At 39.9% G+C, this 20,754-nt stretch overlaps 1 protein-coding gene and 2 long non-coding RNA genes across 5 annotated transcripts; all 3 read right to left on the bottom strand.

Annotated features, from left to right (window-relative positions):
• Window positions 1-398: 398 nt before the first annotated feature.
• Window positions 399-19,700, bottom strand: LOC127417238 (chemerin-like receptor 1). Its single transcript, XM_051657114.1, has 3 exons — window positions 19,501-19,700; window positions 16,256-16,783; window positions 399-795 (listed from the first exon to the last, which is right to left on the bottom strand). The coding sequence occupies exons 1-3, from the start codon at window positions 19,698-19,700 to the stop codon at window positions 522-524; spliced, it is 1,002 nt and encodes a 333-aa protein (XP_051513074.1). The 3' UTR covers window positions 399-521.
• Window positions 1,986-10,899, bottom strand: LOC127420403 (uncharacterized). Of its 3 annotated transcripts, XR_007893812.1 has the most exons (8): window positions 10,635-10,899; window positions 10,114-10,226; window positions 9,545-9,702; window positions 8,310-8,521; window positions 6,588-6,674; window positions 6,244-6,386; window positions 6,007-6,112; window positions 1,986-3,537 (listed from the first exon to the last, which is right to left on the bottom strand). It is a non-coding gene; the product is annotated as an uncharacterized LOC127420403 (long non-coding RNA). The 3 variants fall into 3 exon arrangements; XR_007893811.1 differs by lacking the exon at window positions 1,986-3,537 and having other exon boundaries at window positions 4,343-6,112; window positions 6,244-6,389; XR_007893810.1 differs by lacking the exon at window positions 1,986-3,537 and having other exon boundaries at window positions 4,343-6,112.
• On the bottom strand, window positions 12,748-15,950 carry LOC127420410 (uncharacterized). Its single transcript, XR_007893813.1, has 4 exons — window positions 15,465-15,950; window positions 14,584-14,994; window positions 13,809-13,855; window positions 12,748-13,054 (listed from the first exon to the last, which is right to left on the bottom strand). It is a non-coding gene; the product is annotated as an uncharacterized LOC127420410 (long non-coding RNA).
• Window positions 19,701-20,754: the final 1,054 nt, after the last annotated feature.

Raw genomic sequence — 20,754 nt, 5'->3', positions numbered from 1 at the left:
CATGACCACTTTGATTACAATTACTTATAAAGAAAATGTTAAATGAGTTAAAACTCATTAAATCAAGTAGAAAAAAAATGAAATTATTGAGACAAGCTAAATGGATGGAAGCAAATATGTTGTTGTAAAATAATGATGAAAACATTTTTACAGTGTAGTGAAGACTAAATACCTGAACAGCTTACATTAGAACTCAATTTGCATTCTGCACAATGATGGTTTGATTTACTTCTATAAATCACTGAAAATATTATTTTGTATTCCAGTTTTTACTGCAGTAAGAAAGGACACCCTGGCATCCACTGAGATGGAGCGAGACAGATATGAGCAATATTCTTGACATGAAATCCAGTCCGACTTGGCAAACAACGAAGAGAAAAGTTTTTGGAAGACCCGTGTTAAAATAATCTTTCACATTTTTAGACAGAAGTGAGTCTGTGATCCACAGATTTGGTCATGGAAGTTCCTCTAAAAGTACTTTGAGTCTCTTCATCAATGGCACTCTTAGTCTTTGACAAAAATTAACAGCATTTCTTCGTCGAGTACTTGGGCATGAATGCATAGATGAATGGGTTTAAAAAGCTGATTGCAAGAGTAGCAGTTACTATTTGGGCAATGTAAAGGTTAAATTTATGCTTAGACTCATCCAGCTCTATTATAGAAACAATATGATATGGCAACCAGCAGAGGAAAAAAGTTGTTATCAGTAGTGTCATGATCTTGTAGGGCTTGGTGGATTTGGACATTTGGTTTGCCCCAAGTTTACAGATCAGGATAGAGTAACAGATGCAAATACTAGGAACGGAATCAAAAACCCCAAAATAAATTGAATAAGCATAGTAGTTGTATGGTGATGCTCATAGCTGGTAAAACAAGCAGGAAAAAGATAACATTTAAAATAGAAGTGATTACACATGCAATGTTTAGTATGTGTCTCTTAAGTATGTGACACTTTGGAAAACTCTTCAATCTGGCTTTGGTAGTAATCAACATAGCTGTATACATTATCATCGCTGTAAGCTTCTATGCTTGAGTTCATGATTGCCTCCATTGCCTGGAGTCAACAACTGTTAGAGGTGTATAGAAATAACAGTCCTTTAACAAAAACAGCAATCGATTTATTCTAATGTATTTTAAATGAATTCATGGGACATAATGTATGTATAAAAATGGTGTAGTAAAAGAACATTACAGCATTGTAATGTGTTTTGTAGCCTCACAAAGAGCTGTAGAGATCTCCAATCAGAAACTTCACAAAATGCCCTACCATTTAACTTTAATTTTAGCTGCAGAGATCTCCAATTAGAAACCGAACTACAAAAAGTATGTCTGATCATTTCAGTAAATAACTTTGTGGCTATTACTGCTTACCGAGATAAAGTTTTTTTTTTTACTCAGTTCTATATTTTCCACACAATGCATGAATTTCTCTGCCAAAAAAGTACAATGCCAGCAGAACTCAACACTTCTCTTTTTTTTTTTCTACATGTAAATGCCTTTTGTGCAATTTTCTGACCATCCTTGTGACCTTTACTTGCCTATGATGGGTTACATGACTATTTGTATTTAGGACATTTGAATTATTTACATTGACAATTGTGTTTGTTTTGTGAGGAGAGCGTAATGTCTTTTATTTCATAATGTAACAGCAGTACGTTTATCTTGCAAGGGTAGCCACAATCCTACATTTACTTAGAATACATCAGTATCTATATTAAATCTATTGTAACATGCCCATTGAACATATTCAAATGCATCTTAATTCCTTAAGTGCTCTTAGTCTTTACGTAAAACACTACAGAAAACAAGTGATCACAGTGTGATCAAATACACATGGTAACATTCTTGCATATTTGCTCTTATAGCTATAAAATCTATATCTGTAAAATAACTTACCTCACAATGACATTTGTAATACTTCACATACTGTGTATTCCTGATGCAGGGTTGTTTATTGATATATAAGAGTAGACTGGGCTACTGGCTAAAAACAATTGTTGGCAAGTTGCCCCTCTTTCTGTATTAGATCATGTGAGACAACTGTCGCACAACTGATGGTCTGACAACTGTCGTGCCTCGTCCATTTGGTTGGGGGTATTTTTGACCTGACCAAAGAACGAGGAGGGGCTTTTGACCCTTGAAAGGGGTGTGAATGAAAGTTGTGTTCTGTTCTGGACAACTTTCCTTTGTTTTATGAAAGCTGGGTACTGCGGACACTTACGAGACTCATGGACTCAGCTCAGTTACGTCAGCCATCTTGGCGCCGCCTCACCGTCGCCCTAAGTTTACTCATCCTAATGATATTTTGTGAGCACTCTGATTTAAATCAGTGATTTAAATCACTAATAACAGCAATAACAGTTTAACCTTCAATAACAGCAACGCATCTTCATGCATTTACTTAATAATTAGTGATTTACATTACAACAAAATAGCAAAGACTGTAAACAAATCATAGACACAAATGATTTCTCACAACAGAATGATTCATAACGGTTTTCAATTTTTTTTACATTTAGCATTTCACAGTAACTGCAAATTGAATATCATTTTTAAGTGTAGGGCATTAACATACTGTATAACTCCAGCATATAACTTGCAAAAGTGTGGCACTTTTAAAAGAAATATCGGTGATCTGTATCGGGCGATCACAGCGTAAAAATATCGGTGATAGTATCCGACTCAAATTTACTGATTGGCGCACCACTACAATTAATATCAATATGACCTTGTAACAAGGTTAAGGATGGGAAAGGAGGAGGTAGGAACAGTCAAAGTAATATTTTAATAAGAACATAAAAAGACAGAACACAAACATACACACTGCAGCTGCGTGTGGCTCTCTCGAACTGCCACGTTCCACTGCACTTATCCCTCTCCTCGGCTGATTATATGCAATTAGGGGCCAGGCGTGCATAGTCATGGCCCGGCCCCGCACAACTCCTCGTCACACCCCTCCCTCCTTTGCCTCAGGCCGGGGAGCTGCCCTTCTGGCCCCACCTGTGCCCTTTGTGGCCCCACCACAAAAAAAGAGGAGAGGGAAAGGGCAAGGTGGAGCGACAGTGAGAGTGAGTGAGTGAGTGAGTGAGTGAGAGAGAGAGAGAGAGAGAGAGAAAAAAAAAAAAAACTTGCTTGCCGGTTCCCAGACACGCCGTCGCCTGGTCCTCGATCACTCCTCCACCCTCTGGCGGACGACAGCCACTCCTCCCCGGGCGGACCGGACCCAGTCCTCTGACCTCTGGCAGACAGAATGCCCCTCCATGTTTTGGTGGCCGGTAGGGAACTCCTCTGCCCCTGGCAGCGGCTCCACCGCTCCAGGCGGCTGGCAGCGAGCCCCTCCTCCCCTCGCAGATGGCGGTGTTCCTCCGCGTCCAGGCAGCCGTGAGCAACTCTTCCATCCCCCAGCGGATGGCCGTGGCTGCTCCTTTGGGTGGATAGCAGTGGCGAGGACTCCACGACAGCGCATCCCTCCTCCTTCCCGGGCTTCGGCACCAATGTAACAGGGTTAAGGATGGGAAAGCAGGAGGCGGGAACTGGCTGAACAGTCAAAGTAATATATTAATAAGAACTTAAACAAAAAGACACAGAACACAAACGCATACACTGCAGCTGCATGTGGCTCTCTCTCTCTCGAACTGCCGCGTTCCGCTGCACTCATCCCTCTCCTCAGCTGATTAGCCCACCTCCTCATCACAGACCTTGTCAATTATTAAACCACAAAGGGCTGCGAATTAAATAAATAGTCTGCTCGCCCAACTCCATTCAAAGTTTATGTGCGCTGCTCTGTCCTGTCTGTATTGTGATTATTACAGTGTTTACAGAGCTGTTCTGTGCTCCGCAACTCCATCTCGTGCTCAGAGTAACAGCCTAGAGAGCAAAATTTTCTTGGCCCAGATCTGGCTGCATTCCGCCTGCAAGTTTGGCACACATTCCGCATGTAATTACGGTCCAAAATTGGACCAAAAGCCACTTACTGAATGTAAGCTGTATCCTCCACCGAAAGAGGCTAAAACTCAGCCAGACTTATCCTGTCCCCCCAGCATGCAGCCGTAATTGGACCACACATGTGCCAGAATCCCCAGACAAACAGCCAAACAAATTAACGCTGCCGCACCAGAACTCGGCCACAATTTATACTCTACATCCCCAGAAAGCAGCCGTTATTGAACCACAGTTATGCAAAATCCTCAGATGTCAGCCAGATAACAGCCTTAACATTACCAAGCCCCATATGTAATGTAATATTTTCATAATTTGTCAAAGTAGAAGCAAAAAAGCAAAGATGTATAATAATTATTATTTTTTTATTTAGGTTCAGTTCAGGATTAAAACACTCAGATGTCATATTTGCCAACATAATTGCAAACCTCATGGAAAAAATACACATACTCAAATCTTTACATAAGTGTGAAAATATGTAAAGGATAAAAAAAAAGCTGCAGAAAGACAATATAACAAAAGCAAGCAATAAAAGTAAAAATTGTTCAACATTAAATAAAACAATATCTAAAGAAAACAGTAAAATATACAAATGTAAACTATGTAATGGATACATTAATATTACAAAAGCAAGCAATAAACATACAAATGCTGAACAATCAAATAAGCTGTAAAAGACAATAGAACTTTATAGAATAGAAACAAGCAATAAATGTAAAAATTATAAATAAAGTTTGGAAAAAATAAATGTTAAACTGAACTGTTAAAAATAAAAGCAACCTCCTCATTACATTTATCTATGACTGGGATGGTTAATGTTATTAAAATAAATTGTATTCCAAAATTGAACTACTTGTTACAGTCTCTCCCTGTAGATGTCCCCCTCTCTTATTTCAAGCAATTTGATAGTATAGCGAAGTCCTTCATTTGGAATGGTAAACGTCCCAGATTACATTTTAATAAGTTACATAGGCCGACTGACAAAGGTTGGCTAGGCCTACCCAAGATTTTATTTTATTATTATGCATTCGGTCCCAGACATTTGGCTCATTGGTTGCTTCCACCTGAGAGAGCCCCTCCCTGGTTTTGTATTGAACAGGAAGTTCTTGCCCCTATTTTGCCATTACAAAGCCTTTCTATTAAACTAACCGGAGTAGTTAAGTCACACCCCGTTGTCTCGCATTTGCACTCGGTATGGACAAAAGTGTCCAGAGTGTTTAATTTGGACATTTATTTAAATGTTGCCTCAAGCATATGGCTCGAACCCTAAACTATGTATTGAAAGGTCCCCTTTCTGCTGGTCAGAGTGGATTGTGAGGGGGGTTACTACACTCGGTGACCTATATGAGAGTGGAGTTAGATCTTTTGAAAATTTGGTCCAACACTTTGTGATTCCCAGATCTTAGTTCAAAAGGTATTTACAGCTGCGCCACCTGCTCTGTAATATTTTGGGGTGTAGCTCACACCCCCCTAAAGCGGCAGATACTCTGGGAGAGGTGATTACTGCAAAGGTCATGAGGCATCAGTGTATTACTCCCTGTTAATTCAGAGTCTGGGGGATGGAGCTTTAACTTCTATCAAGCGATTATGGGAGAAAGATTTAAACTTGGTATTTGAGGAGGAAGTGTGGGCTAGGATTCTAAAAAATGTCAAGTCTGCATCTAGAGATGCAAGGATGCGCCTTATGCAATTTAAGATTTTACATAGATTGTATTGGGCCCCCTCTAGATTATATAGGCTTGGTTTTAAAGACACACCCACCTGCTGGTGATGCCAATCAGAAGAATCCATGTTTTTTGGGGGTGTGCTAAGATTCAAGAATTTTGGTTGAAAGTTCAGAGTTTTATGGGTGACGTTTTGAGCAACAAATTTTACTTTGTCCCAGACTCTGTATTTTGGGTGATGGGTCAGTCATAAATTGGGGGGATACTCACATAAAAAAATTGGGTTCTGACCAGTCTCATGATCGGCAGGCAAATCATTTTAAGGGGATGGAAGTCAGATGGAGCGCCCTCCTTTTGTGTATGCCCTTAATGTTTAATGTGTCTAATTCATACACAATCTTACTTGGTTTTCCTTTTTAGTGGCATCAACGAATCCATCTCTGCCTCAGGCTGAAGATCAGTCTGCAGTTCTGTCAGAGGCAGCTTCTGTCGTAATTCGTTATGACAGTCTGTGAATGACAGAATTGAAAAATCAAATACATACATGCTATGATTTGTTTATTTTTTCAATAATGTTTGTTGTTACTATTAACATTGGTTTAATAAGTCATTTGATTGTGGAAAGTATATTGATACATACTGTATTGGCGTTAAAGTACACATGACTTTTGTATAAAGTCCAACTGTCTTGAGGTTGCTCCAAAGTCTTTGTTGCCCTCTGAATTGCTTCAATTTTATATGGAGGCCAGAAGCACACACTATCCTTCACCCAAACACCAGGTACTGCTAACAACATGCAAATACTTTTTAATATTTAAAATGGAGAAGAGTGAACACCACAAATGTATCCTTTACATTGACTCTGCCCATGAGCCCCAGTCTAAGTACTTAAAACATGATCTGTCAACATAAAAAATAAAAGATATAATCATATATAGACTTTCAAGTGACAAAAGCATTCAAATATGTATAGCACAATCTTACCTAGCGCTGAGAAAGCCCTTTTGTTGTGTTTGTTTTGTTTTTAGTGTTTCAGTGTTCTGTTCATCTTCAAGCAGAGATCAGTTTCATCTTTAAAGAAAAAAAAAAAAAAAAAAACACATTATAAAAAGAGCATGCAGCCAAAAACCAAACAAAATAATTCCGACCAATTATACATTTCTGTCACCTGATATGAAGGCATTTAAAACAGTCACGGCCAGCGCAACAGTGTGAAAGGGTGCACTGAACAGAGCGCACTTACTCTTAACAATTTTCGTTAATTTTACGAAGGAAATAATTACACATATATCAAAATATGTAGCGACCCAACATGTATGTCTATGCGACCTAATTTGGGTCGCAACCCATAGTTTAAGAAATGCTGATTTAGAGAAATTTAATTTAGATATATATATATATATATATATAGATATACACTATATTGCCAAAAGTATTCGCTCACCTGCCTTTAGACGCATATGAACTTAAGTGACATCCCATTCTTAATCCATAGGGTTTAATATGACGTCGGCCCACCCTTTGCAGCTAAAACAGCTTCAACTATTCTGGGAAGGCTTTCCACAAGGTTTAGGAGTGTGTTTATGGGAATTTTTGACCATTCTTCCAGAAGCGCATTTGTGATGTCAGACACTGATGTTGGATGAGAAGGCCTGGCTCGCAGTCTTCGCTCTAATTCATCCCAAAGGTGCTCTATCGGGTTGAGGTCAGGACTCTGTGCAGGCCAGTCAAGTTCTTCCAGACCAAACTCGCTCATCCATGTCTTTATGGACCTTGCTTTGTGCACTGGTGTGCAGTCATGTTGGAACAGGAAGGGGCCATCCCCAAACTGTTCCCACAAAGTTGGGAGCATGGAATTGTCCAAAATCTCTTGGTATCCTGAAGCATTCAGAGTTCCTTTCACTGGAACTAAGGGGCCAAGCCCAGCTCCTGAAAAACAACCCCACACCATAATCCCCCTCCACCAAACTTCACAGTTGGCACAATGCAGTCAGACAAGTACCGTTCTCCTGGCAACCGCCAAACCCAGACTCGTCCATCAGATTGCCAGATGGAGAAGCGTGATTCGTCACTCCAGAGCACGCGTCTCCACTGCTCTAGAGTCCAGTGGCGGCGTGCTTTACACCACTGCATCCGACGCTTTGCATTGCACTTGGTGATGTATGGCTTGGAAGCTCTCTACGCACTGTTCTTGAGCTAATCTGAAGGCCACATGAACTTTGGAGGTCTGTAGCGATTGACTCTGCAGAAAGTTAGCGACCTCTGCGCACTATGCGCCTCAGCATCCGCTGACCCCGCTCTGTCATTTTATGTGGCCTACCACTTCGTGGCTGAGTTGCTGTCATTCCCAATCGCTTCCAATTTGTTATAATACCACTGACAGTTGACTGTGGAATATTTAGTAGCGAGGAAATTTCACGACTGGACTTGTTGCACAGGTGGCATCCTATCACAGTACCACGCTGGAATTCACTGAGCTCCTGAGAGCGGCCCATTCTTTCACAAATGTTTGTAGAAGCAGTCTGCATGCCTAGGTGCTTCATTTTATACACCTGTGGCCATGGAAGTTATTGGAACACCTGACTTCAATTATTTGGATGGGTGAGCGAATACTTTTGGCAACATAGTGTATATATATATACACACACACACACACACACCCACACACAGTATATATACATTGATGAGCCAAAACATTATGACCACCTGCCTAATATGCTGTTGGTCCTTCGTGTGCCACCAAAACAGCGCCGATCCGCTGAGGTATGGACTCTACAAGACCCCTGAAGGTGTCCTGTGGTATCTAGCACCAAGACATTAGCAGCAGATCCTTAAGTCCTGTAAGTTGCGAGGTGGAGCCGCCATGGATCGGACTTGTTGTTCCAGCACATCCCACAGGTGCTCAATCAGACTGAGATCTGGGAAATTTGGAGGTTCCAAATACAGGGTTGGAAGGGTTGCTTTTGAAATGTATTCCACTACAGGTTACAGAATACATGCTGTAAAATGTAATTTGTAACATATTTCTTTGGTTACTCAAGGTCAGTAATTTATTCTAAATACTTTGGATTACTTCTTCAGCACTGGTAGATTTTTTTCATTTGTTTTGACTATAAAAACTCTGCCAGTACAGTAAGACAAAATACATTCTCTGAAAAACCTAAATATCTTATGCAGTGTTGTTTCTAAAACAAGATAAATCAAATTTTAAAGATTTTTTTATATTTTTACAGGAAAACAATACAACGTGAATTGTTTTGATAAAAAAATATGATCGTGCCTGGTAACATGCATGTAAAATGGCTATACATTTTTCCATCTGAAAGCACTAAATATTAAATGAAACAAATGACAATAAAATGCAAAGTAATCTCTTCAGTAATCAAAATACTTTTTGAATGTAACTGTATTCTAAATACCAATGATTTAAATTGTAACTGTAGTGGAATACAGTTACTTATATTTTGTATTTTAAATACGTAATCCCGTTACATGTATTCCGTTACTCCCCAACCCTGGTTGTGAATCTGTAATTGCGTATTAATAAAGTAAATGTAAAAGTAAAAATGTTGCATGCTTGTAACTTCATTTACGCTTTTACAAATCATACTCTGCGCATGCAAATAATTTAGGCACTATTTTACCTTCATAAAGTTAACTGTAAGTAAGCCAAGTGTAACTGTTGCACTATCAAAATGTTCCTCTGTTAGTTTGAACAACCGTCGAGCTCGGCACAGCAACACTGGCACGACCAATGGTGTGAGTTTGGAGAGGGACTATCAGTTTGTGCAACCGATGTAAGAGAGGGGATGTTATCCGAGTTTGAAAATTGATTAATTTCTTTTGCTTGTGTTTTGTCTGTTTTGCAAGTGTTTTCTTAAGTTGCAGTGTTCTGAGCTCTCAGGGCCACCATAGTTTTTTTTATTAATGTGCTTTCTTACCATAATGCGTTCTTTGCTTGCCAAACTGTAGCTCCCTCAATCTTCTGGTTCTCCTGATCGGTGACAGCAAGCGATGACAGCACATAAAGAGTCTTGTCCGCAGCTTGGGCATAATCTGGGCTGGTCACCAGCCCATCAAACGTCTTGATAGGGAGAGTCTAGATTTAAAGTTAAGCACATAGTGTCAGATAATTATTTTCCTTGTAAGTCAATGAGGTTTCAGTGAGGTGTCCACATACCTTTGGCCACATAGTGTATACAAAACACCTTTAAATTAAAGTAGACAGTCTGATGTCTGTGATTTGCAAGGGTTTACATACATATCAGTGCAGTTTACATCATGTGTCAAACAAATTTTGTCATGGACTAAAACTATTTATTATTTGTTTTTAACTACACATTACACAGTTTGACACCTCTGGTTCAAATTACGTAACTTTTGACATTATACAAAGTTATTGAGTGATGATGACTTTACCCTAGCTGAATTGTCACAGATTTAATGTAGTGTAATTGTGATGTTTCTGGTAACATGGAGGGCACATGAAAGTACAAAAGACAAGTCACACCTGAGACATTTCTGGACTCAAAATCCATCCCATCCCAGTAAAACACCAAAGTTGTGACAAGAATGCCAGTGTCCATTCCTTGTCCTCCTGGGTGACAGGTCTTTTTATTCCAGCTGAAATAATAGTATAAAATAGGTAATAAAAATAGTAATAGTAATTGAGATAGTATTCCTACTTGGAATACAATCTCAACTTAACAGTCTTTTATCAGCACTTTTCATTTATTGCACTCCTTTAAGCTAAGCTTTTAAAAACTCATGGTGTGCTGTACACTACAGCCTCCGGGCTCACAGTGTAGAATCGATGAATCACTGTCTGGTCAATTAAGAGTTCGGTTTGGAGTTAAAGCTTAGGATCATGATTTTTCGGTAGTACTACAGCACACAGTGAGTGTATGTTAGCACCGTTTGATAAAGACGATTCATCTTCACATAATACAATGACTTAAAACCACATAACGTTAAACAAACAATTCAAACCATGCAACAACATCAGCATTAATTACAAAATTAATTACTAACCTTGTGTTGTGGATGGTGTCATCTCAGACACCCTCTTGGCTGCAATTTTGTCCGTTTTCTATGTCTTCACCCTCTTCCACACGCATTCCACGTCGGTGCGGGACACATTTTTCTCTACCCAAATCAACAAGGCTGCCATATGATGGCACTTGTCTCTGCCGATTGGTCACTCGCAGGTGCTGTACCTCACTGACTGACCCTCAGCGTGCACCTATATTGAATACAATTTAACCCTCACCCTAACCCTAACACTTCTAAAATGCATTGCCAGTGATGTGTTTGTAGTACTTATGTAGCTAGCCAGGGGGCGGCAGATCATTATGTCTAGCCTATCTTCACTAACCTTCCAAAACCTGGCTGGTACATATTTAGTTTTTCATCTTCGTTTACGTCCAAATTTATAGCAGTCCTGCACGTTTTTTTTTTTTTTTTTTAGAAATACCTCAGCCAGAACATGGCATATCATCTTAAGATACCAACTAGCTAGCTTACTGCCAACTACTAACTCACCTCAAGCTCGTAAACCCTCTTTTTCATGGATGCTTGGACTCTACCCTTGATTATACCACCTAGTAGCTACACACAGCTACACTAATCACTCTATTTGAGTTGAAAGAATTTAGACCCTTTTTAACCCTTAATGGTGCCTCAATACAGAAGGAAGTGATCGTGAAAAGGTTCACAGTCTCCGCCATTGTTGTCTGCTTTTGGGATCTGAAGGAACGTTTGGACCCAGAAATGGCTAATACATCACATGTGATATCAGACTTAATATCCGGATTTCCGTGAAAGAAACTTCACTCTCTTGTACACTGCAAAAAAGGTCCAGTTAGCGATAAACCAGGTTGAGGAGTGGGCAATGAAATGGGGATTTTGTCTGTCAACAGCTAAAACCCAAATAATGTGCTTTTCTAGAAAGAAAAATACAGCAGTAAAACTCACATTATATGGTCTTCCACTTAAGCAGGTAGATGTGGTGACATTTTTGGGAGTGTGGCTAGACAAACAGTTGACCTTTACCGTACATATTGGAAAACCGATTACAAAGTGTAAAAGAGTACTAAATGTTATGAGATGCCTGTAGGATTGCCACCTGTCCCATAAAATACGGGATTGTCCTGTATCAAATCAGTACGGGACACGGTTTGTCCCGTGTTTAAGCTGGTCAGATGGCGTCACTGTAAAGTCATTCCAGATCGCTAATTTAACATTGATATATGTTGGAAAATGTGCCTATTGTGAGTAAAGGACCGTCAGAAAAGTCCACAAATGGTGCAAATATTTATATATGTATATATATATATATATATATATATATATATATATATATATATATATATATATATATATATATATATAAATGTTCAATAAGATCAAACAATGTATGAAAACAATCAGAATCAGAATCAGCTTTATTGCCAAGTATGCTTACACATACAAAGAATTTGTCTTGGTGACAGGAGCTTCCAGTGTACAACAATACAAAAACAATACAAAAGCAGCAGCAAGACATAGATAATATTAAAAAATAAAAAATAATTATACACATACGTACATACACACACAGACACATACATACATACATACATACATACATACATACACACATACACTTACGTAGTGCAAATCTAATACAAATCTGTTATCTGAAATGTACAGTGCAAATTGTTTTTTGTTTTTTTTTCAGAGGAATGAAATGGCAGAAGAGGTTGGATGTGTTGGATAAATATAAAAAAGAATAAACTGTGTATTGCACATGGTTATTGCTCAATGGGGCAATTTTAATTGTTCATGAGATGGATCGCCTGAGGGAAAAATCTGTTCCTGTGCCTGACGGTTCTGGTACTCAGAGCTCTGAAGTGTCGGCCAGAAAGCAACAGTTCAAAAAGGTAATGGGCAGGGTGAGTGGGGTCCAGAGTGATTTTCTCCATGCTTTTTCCTCACTCTGGAAGTGTATAGTTCTTGAGGGGGGGGGGGGGGGGCACGAGGCAACCAGTAATCCTCTCAGCAGTCTGAACTGTCCTTTGTAGTCTTCTGATGTCTGATTTCGTAGCTGAACCAAACCAAACAGTTATTGAAGTGCAGAGGACAGACTCAGTTACTGCTGAGTAGAACTGTATCAGCAGCGCCTGTGGCAGGTTGAACTTCCTCAACTGGCAAAGGAAGTACAACCTCTGCTGGGCCTTTTTCACAATGGAGTCAATGTGTGTCTCCCACTTCAGGTCCTGTGAGATGGTAGTGCCCAGGAACCTCAATGACTCCACTGCTGCCACAGTGCTGTTTAGAATGGTGAGGGGGGGTCAATGTTGGGGTGTTCACAATCAAGTCAAGTCCACAATCATCTCCACCGTTTTGAGCGTGTTCAGCTCAAGGTTGTTTTGACTGCACCAGACAGCCAGCTGTTCAACCTCCCTTCTTCACTGAGTCATAAAGACAAGTACAAGTGAAGGAAGAAAAAAAAATATGTATAAACCAACCAAAATGTATACACAAATAAGATAAAGGAGACAAATAATCGAAAAGATAAAAATAAATATATTTTTAACATATATGATTTTTTTTTTTTTTTTTTTATAAGTCAGGGGTCAGGGAAGTTCTAATTTCAGCAAATAAGAAAGGGCATACAATTTTTATTAATAATGCATATTAACTCTTAATGCATTTATTTCTAAAGCTATGCAGGATGTGGTTAGGGGCCGTGATTCCCCCCATTTAAGTGTCCCTTATTTTAAAACTTCAAAAGTGGGAACCTAAGATGCCTGGTAGGATGTGAGTGGCCACAATTCACTCAAGAACATTTACTGTGCACTTATAAGATCAGCAATTGATTATGGTTGCATGGCATATGGAACAGCAAGTGATTCACTACTGAAGAAAACAGATGTGGTGAGACGCAGGCTCTTAGAATATGTTGTGGGGCTTTTAGTACATCTCCTGTAAATGCCCTGCAAGTGGAGATGGATGAAATGCCACTGACAGTGAGGCATCAACAACTATCAATGGCTTACTGAGTATCATTAAAAGGACACAATGATGTGCATCCCACAAAATCTGTGTTTGATGAGTGCTAGGAACAAAAACAAGGCAGCATTAAGAGCCTAGGATGGAAAGGAAATAGAACCGCCCAATCAATGGGTCTTGATCAAAGAAAATATAGTCAAAGTGTGCCATTACCTGTAGTTCCACCGTGGTTATTTCCTATGCCCTGCATTGATACACATCTACAAGAACAAATCAAAGAAAATAAGGACTTGACAGAGGATTGTATAGTTAATCAATATATTATACAAAAATATAAGAATATGTTAGACATCTTTACAGATGGATCAAAAGACCCTGCATCTGGAAAAGCAGGAGCAGCTGTGTATGTACAAAAATATCAGGTAGCTATTAAAAAGAGAGCACCAGACAATTTAATGGTGTTTATGGTGGAGTTGGTGGCAATATATTTGGCTGTCCAGTGGGTGGAAGAAGCAAGACTTGACAAAGTAGTCATTTGCACAACCTCTCTAGCAGCCCTGAAAAGTCTGCAGTTTGCACATTCTGACTGTAGACAAGACATAACATATGAAATTTTACAACTCTTGTACACATTGCATAATCAAGGAAACACCATTAATTTTCTCTGGGTTCCTGCACATGTAGGAGTTGAAGGAAATGAGATTGTGGACAAACTAGCAAAAAACTAATTAAAATTTAATAATGTTGAACTCATAATTCACATGAGCAAATCGGAAGCCAATGCACTTATTCGTAAAGCTGCAAATAACATCTGGCAGAAATTTTGGGATGGGGAAATTAAGGGGAGACACTAAGATACAGGATTTCTAAGATACAGGAAAATGTGGGAACAGGAGGAGGAACCACAGCTTTTTTAAGAAGAAGAGAAGAATCAATAATAACAAGAATATGCATAGGTCACACTGGATATAATAAAATAAAAAAGCACCATAATGGGTTATGCAGTCATAGTGATGAAGTAGAGACAGTTGAACATGTTATTCTACATTGCACAGCCTACAACAATGAAAGACAAGAATTACACTCAAAATCGCAGGCAAAGGCAATCCAAGGCATGTCATTAAAAAGTCTTTTAGCGAAAAAACAAGGGAATTGACAGATGATAAATATGACAGATGATGTTTTGAGGTATTTGAAAGCAATAGGATTATATTCAAGAATATACGTTTTTGTGTGTATGTGTATATATATGTAAAAACTAGCAAAAAACTAGTATGCGTGTGTGTCTATAGATAGATGGATGGATGGATGGATGTGTGTGTAAAAGCTGTCCTTCCGCATCGCTGTTCCACACTCCAGTTCAGTTAGTGGGGTAATGCACCAAAAGCTGGTTTGCCAACTGCCAAAAAACAAGAGAAAAAGAAGAAGAGAAACTTCACTGTGGGAATGTGTGGCCATGGAACTTGTGTCACCCTCAGACATGTGTGGTGACTGGCGTTCACTGATACGCGTGACTCTGCAAGTGCTGAATGTCCCACGTAATTAAAAGAAATTCCACTGATGATGCATGCTATAACATAGCTACATGCAACACCACAAATTTAAATGTTTATCTGTTCTGCTGTTGCTAATGAAATAATAGTACGAATACATCTTAACCAAGTTACAGGCTAAATCAATGCGAATGTTTTCAAACATTACTTATTTTTTCCACAAATCATCCCACGGGTATGTTTGACACCCCTGATCTAATAGCACTATGCTAAAGGCATCAGGCCGTCCTACCAAAATGAATTACAGTGTTTGTAAATTTTTACTTGAATGGATTAACGTCACATTTAAATAGAGAAATACAAATAAACAACTCACCTTATGTAAGCTCCGTTCTGAGCTCCATTGAGTCACTTTGTTTGTAGGACGTGGTGGTAAATATTATATATCACAACTGTTGATTCCGCTGTTTGTCAACAAGATAGTCCATGCAAAGTCCATTGATGTGTATCCGTGAAGTAGTCAACATTTTTAAGTTTAGGCTTCCTAAAATCTTCAGAGTTTGATTTCTACCGGATGCCATTTCTCGGTTTTAAATTAACCTACATCATGTGAAAAGTTAGCTGTGATTGGTCAGAGTCTTTCTAGCAAGTCAGTCCACTGTCGGCCATCTTTGGAACGCTCCCGGGAGGCTATTTCCAGTTATACCAGTGCAGCTCCTATCTACTTGAATGGGGGAACACTGAAATCTCAAAAACCGTTGATCAAGATTAAGATCAAAGAGCATATTTTAAATCAGCAGTAAAATCTGACGAAATTGGTATCATAAATTGTGCTTCTTTACCTCAAATCACGCTAAAAACAAAATTTTCCCGGCTTGTATAGCTAATGCGCATGCGTGTTCTCGAGTGGATTGACAGGCGATGTCTGTATCTAAAAGACGATTGGCTCTTTTATCTGGCAAGAGTAGCAGTTACTAGCAGGACCATGTGAAGGAATAAAGCAATGCTTAGATTCGTCCAGCACTATTATAGAAACAATATGATATGGCAACCAGCAGAGGGAAAAAGTTGTTATCAGTAGTGTCGTGATCTTGTAGGGCTTGGTGGATTTGGACATTTGCTTCACCCTAAGTTTACAGATCAGGATAGAGTAACAGATGCAAATACTTAGGAATGGAATAGAAAAACCCCAAAATAAATCGAATGAGCAAAACTGTTGTGTGGTGATGCTCATAGTTGGTAAAACATATAATTAATTTTGATGTGAGATTATGGATGTCTCTGAATCTGAATGCTGGTATACTAAGCAAAGCAGACATGAAACAAACCAACACAACACCAGCAGAGGCTTTTGTCACAGTGCGTTGATTCTGGGCCCAAACCGGAAACTTGCCAGTCACGCAGCGGTCCACACTCATGACGATGAAGATGCTGCTGTACATAATGAGGAACATAGCAAAGGATGTGAATTTGCACATGAAGAGCCCAAAGATCCAGTTGTTTATAACTGTTGTGACAATGACAAAAGGGATAATACTGCAGAATGTGAAGTCAGACAAAGCCAAGCTGAGGTACCAAGTGGTGTTAACTGACTTCATCTTAAAACCAGCAATCCAGATCACTGCTCCATTTCCAGTTATGCCAAGTAGGAAAATGATCACATTTAAAATGTTGTGATCATGGGCGGCTCCAGGACTGGGCTACCGGGACTTAAGCCACAGATGTTTTCCGTAAAGCCCCGAATGTTTGATCGTCTTTTTGTAGTGACGCCAGAAGTACCAGTGGTATCAAGTTGATATGAAAACATATTACATTTTATTATTTTAACATTACATTTTAAAGTTAGGGTTATATGTATAAATTAATGATTTCTGTCTTTCTACGGTACTGATAACACCAAATAAAGACTCAATTCATTACCCATGCACTGTCTTGTCGGCAGCTGCTTTCCAGCTCTCATGTAACCTTTGTGTGCGCATGCAAGAAGAGAGCTTGCGATACGCAATTGCGGCTGTGTGTCTTGGAAACAGTGTTGAGTAGGTCCATCCAGATGCAGTAAGTACCAAATATTCGATATATAACCCTGAAAACAAGGAGAAATATATACAGATGTACTCGAGGAATTTGCAAACTTTAAAGTCACAAGCCAAGGCATTTGCGTTTTTAGCAAAACTTTTTAAGATACGATGCAATAAACTTAGCAAAATTTAGCAGATTTAGCTAGTATTCTTCATCTCTTGTACCTATTTAGCCTGTTTACAACATGCTTTCTTGTACATTAACTTAAGCACCCGACGAATCAATGAAAATGGTACAGCCGTACAGAATGTGTGTCAAACTACAGAAAGCCGAAAGGGACAAAATAGTGTTTCTTTTTTAATTGCGTTTTAAAGTATATGTGTTAAAAGCATGCAATTTCTGATCTTTGAGCATATCTAAGACTCAGACAAAAGTTAGTGAGACTTTTTTTAGTTTACTATAAATGGCACCTCATAGGTGTATTCAAATTTTTATAATAAAGTGTATTATATTCTGATATTTCATCAAAGTATGGCCCCATATATACAGAGGTCTGGGCTAAGCCCTGAGTGTCCACTGACCCTAGCACTGCCCCTGGCTGTGATTATGCTGCTTCACTGCAATGTTCAGGATGTGTGTCTTCAGTATGTGACCCTTTGGAAAACTCTTCAGCTAGGCTTTGGTAATCATAGCTGTCTGCATCATTATTGCCATTTGCTTCTGTGCTTGAATTCATGATTGCCTCCACTGGCTGAAGTCAACAACTGTTGAGTTGAATAGAAAGAACAGTTCTATCAGGAAGACTCGCAGATTTTAGTAAAGTTTTAGATTACATTTATTTGATGCATATAAAACAGGAATGTAATGTCTCTCTTTGGTGTAAGCCCCGTCTGGCATCCGAAGAAGTTGTACTTGGAACCATCAGATCCTGCCGGAGATAGGAGACAGGGGCGAGGAGCCTACCTCCGTTCAGGACAGGACTCAACTGGTGACGGTGGGGTGGTGGAGGTTGCCGTGTTAGCACACTGAAACAGCAATGTGATAGATTGTGAGCAGACTTATAAAGCAATGGCTAGGAGTTATCTAGCTAATGGTGCGATGATGTACAGCTGCTAGTCTTCTTGCTAGAACTACGCTGCGCTTACATTTCTGTAACATAAACAGCAGTCAATTTATCCAAATGTATTTTAAGTGAATTCATGTATAAATGTGGTGTGGCAAAAGAACATTACATTACTGTAGAGCCTCACAAAGAGCTGTAGAGATCTCTAATCAGAAACTTAACATGTCCTACCATTTCAGTAAGACAACTTTAGCTGCAGAGAACTCCAATTAGAAACCACAAATAGTTGTCTGATCATTTCAATAAGATAGCTTTGTGGCTATTACTGCTTATTGAGATAAACTTTCTTTGTACTCATTTCTGTATTTTCCACACATTGCATGAATGGCAGAGGTTATTTCTCTGCCAAAAAAGTACAATGCCAGCAGAACTCCCAACACTTCTCTCTTTTTTTCTACTTGTAAACATCTTTGTGTATTTTTCTGACCATCCTTGTGACCTTTACTTCCCTATGATGGGATACATGACTAGTTGTATTTTGGACATTTGTTAGTTACTTAAAGACCCCTATCTGTCTTCCCTATCCGAGCCATTCACATTGACAAGTGTGTTTTTGTTTTGTTTTTGTAACGGATGCAGGAAGAGTCATGAGAACAGGATCTAAGTGCAGCTTTGCTTTAATAAGAAAAGTCCAGATACAAAACTTGGAAAACACAGAAACAAAAAATTAAAACTCGGGAACTGAACAAATTTTACATCCATGGGGATAAAGGAAAACAACAACTGACAAAGACACAAGCAAATGGAAGGACATTAAATACATTAGGGCAAACAAGGTAAACGAGAAACAGCTGGGAACAATAAGAGCAGGAACCAGAAACAGAGACATAAGAAGGTAAACAAAACTTCAAACTAAAAGTCACTAAACTACTAATGACCTCTGGTGGGCGCTAGGGCAAAAGCATCAGGTCTGACACAGCCCCTCCTTTAAGGAGTGACTCCTGGTGCTCCTAAACATAACACACACACACACAAAAAAATATTTAAATGGGAGGAGCTTGCAGAAGATCAGGAGGCCAGGGAGGTGACCACAGGACAGGGACTGGGCCAGGAGGTCTGGGAGGCGGACACAAAGCCGGGACTGGGTCAGGAGGCCTGGGAGGCGGACACAGGGCCAGGACTGGGTCAGGAGGCCTGGGAGGCGGACACAGGGTTGGGACTGGGTCAGGAGGCGGAGCCGGAAGACTCTGAGGGCGCAGTCGTGGAAGACTCTGAGGGCGCAGTCACTGTGGTTGTCACACGGGCCGTGCCTGGGGAGTAAGAGCCCTACTCTTCCGCTTCTAGACAGCCATGAGCACAGCTGTGGGAGACTCGGAAGGTGGAAATGTGGGAGGCTCGAAGGGTGGAGCTGTGGTCCCCCCCCAATTCCAGTAGGGCTGAAACGGGCATGAACACTGGCTCTGGGACAGGCGAGGCTGGCAACGCTAGCTCTGGGACAGGCGAGGCTTCAAGAACAGGCTCATTGGCCATGGCAGGTGTGGGCGTTAGCTCGTTGGCCGAGGCAGGCGTGGGCGTTGGCTCGTTGGCCGAGGCAGGCGTGGGCATTGGCTCGTTGGCCATGGCAGGCGTGGGCGTTGGCTCGTTGGCCATGGCAGGCGTGGGCGTTGGCTCATTGGCCGTGGCAGGTGTGGGCGTTGGCTTGTTGGCCGTGGCAGGCATGGGCGTTGACTCGTTGGCCGTGGCAGGCGTGGGCGCTGGTAGCGGTACGGGGTTCCCGCCACAAGGACATTAAATACATTAGGCAAACAAGGTAAATGAGAAACAGCTGGGAACAATAAGGGCAGGAACAGAAACACAAGAAGGTAAACAAAACTTCAAACTAAAAGTCACTAAACTCCTAGCGACCTCTGGTGGCCGCTAGGGCAAAAGTCTAGAAAATGTGACAGTTTTTTGTTAGGAAAGTGTAATGTCTTTTATTTCGTATTGTAACAATAGTACTTTTACCATGCAAGGGTGGTTACAATCCTACATTTACTTAGAATCAGGGACTAAAAACAGTTCAAAGAACGAAAACCGAAAACGAACAAATTGTTTAGCAAAATGTAACCGAAAAACGGAACTAAGTGATTTTCAATTGTTCCGGAGTTAACTTTATTTTTAAATGCGGTTAACTAGTTATAACTAGTTAATTTTGTTCCATTAATTTTTTCATGAAACCAAAGGCCAAAGGGTTTATCACAGTACATTTTGGAACTACACCACTTCATGTTGCCTGAAAAAATTAAACATGCTTTGATCCTGAAGGAACCTGCTGCATCACACATTTCTTTACTTAATTGCCCACTGTGGATGTTGCATTCTCTGAATTAAACCAAATATAATTACTACATATACTTGCACAGCTAATCTAGGTACAAGCAAAACATTATTATCTCAGTTGTTTCCAACTCTTCACTGAAGTCTTCAGTCTTCACCACACAGGATAAAGTTAATTGTTTATTTTCGCTTATTGGCTTATTTTGAGCTTGTTTTCTAGCCCATGTTGCTCGTTTCCCTTGCGAGATCTGGCAACTGGTATTTTGCC

The sequence above is a fragment of the Myxocyprinus asiaticus genome, chromosome 3 (genome assembly GCF_019703515.2).
Source record: "Myxocyprinus asiaticus isolate MX2 ecotype Aquarium Trade chromosome 3, UBuf_Myxa_2, whole genome shotgun sequence".
NCBI lineage: Eukaryota > Metazoa > Chordata > Actinopteri > Cypriniformes > Catostomidae > Myxocyprinus > Myxocyprinus asiaticus.
The sequence above is the reverse complement of the archived record's forward strand: the minus strand, read 5'-3'. Positions and strand labels throughout refer to the sequence as shown.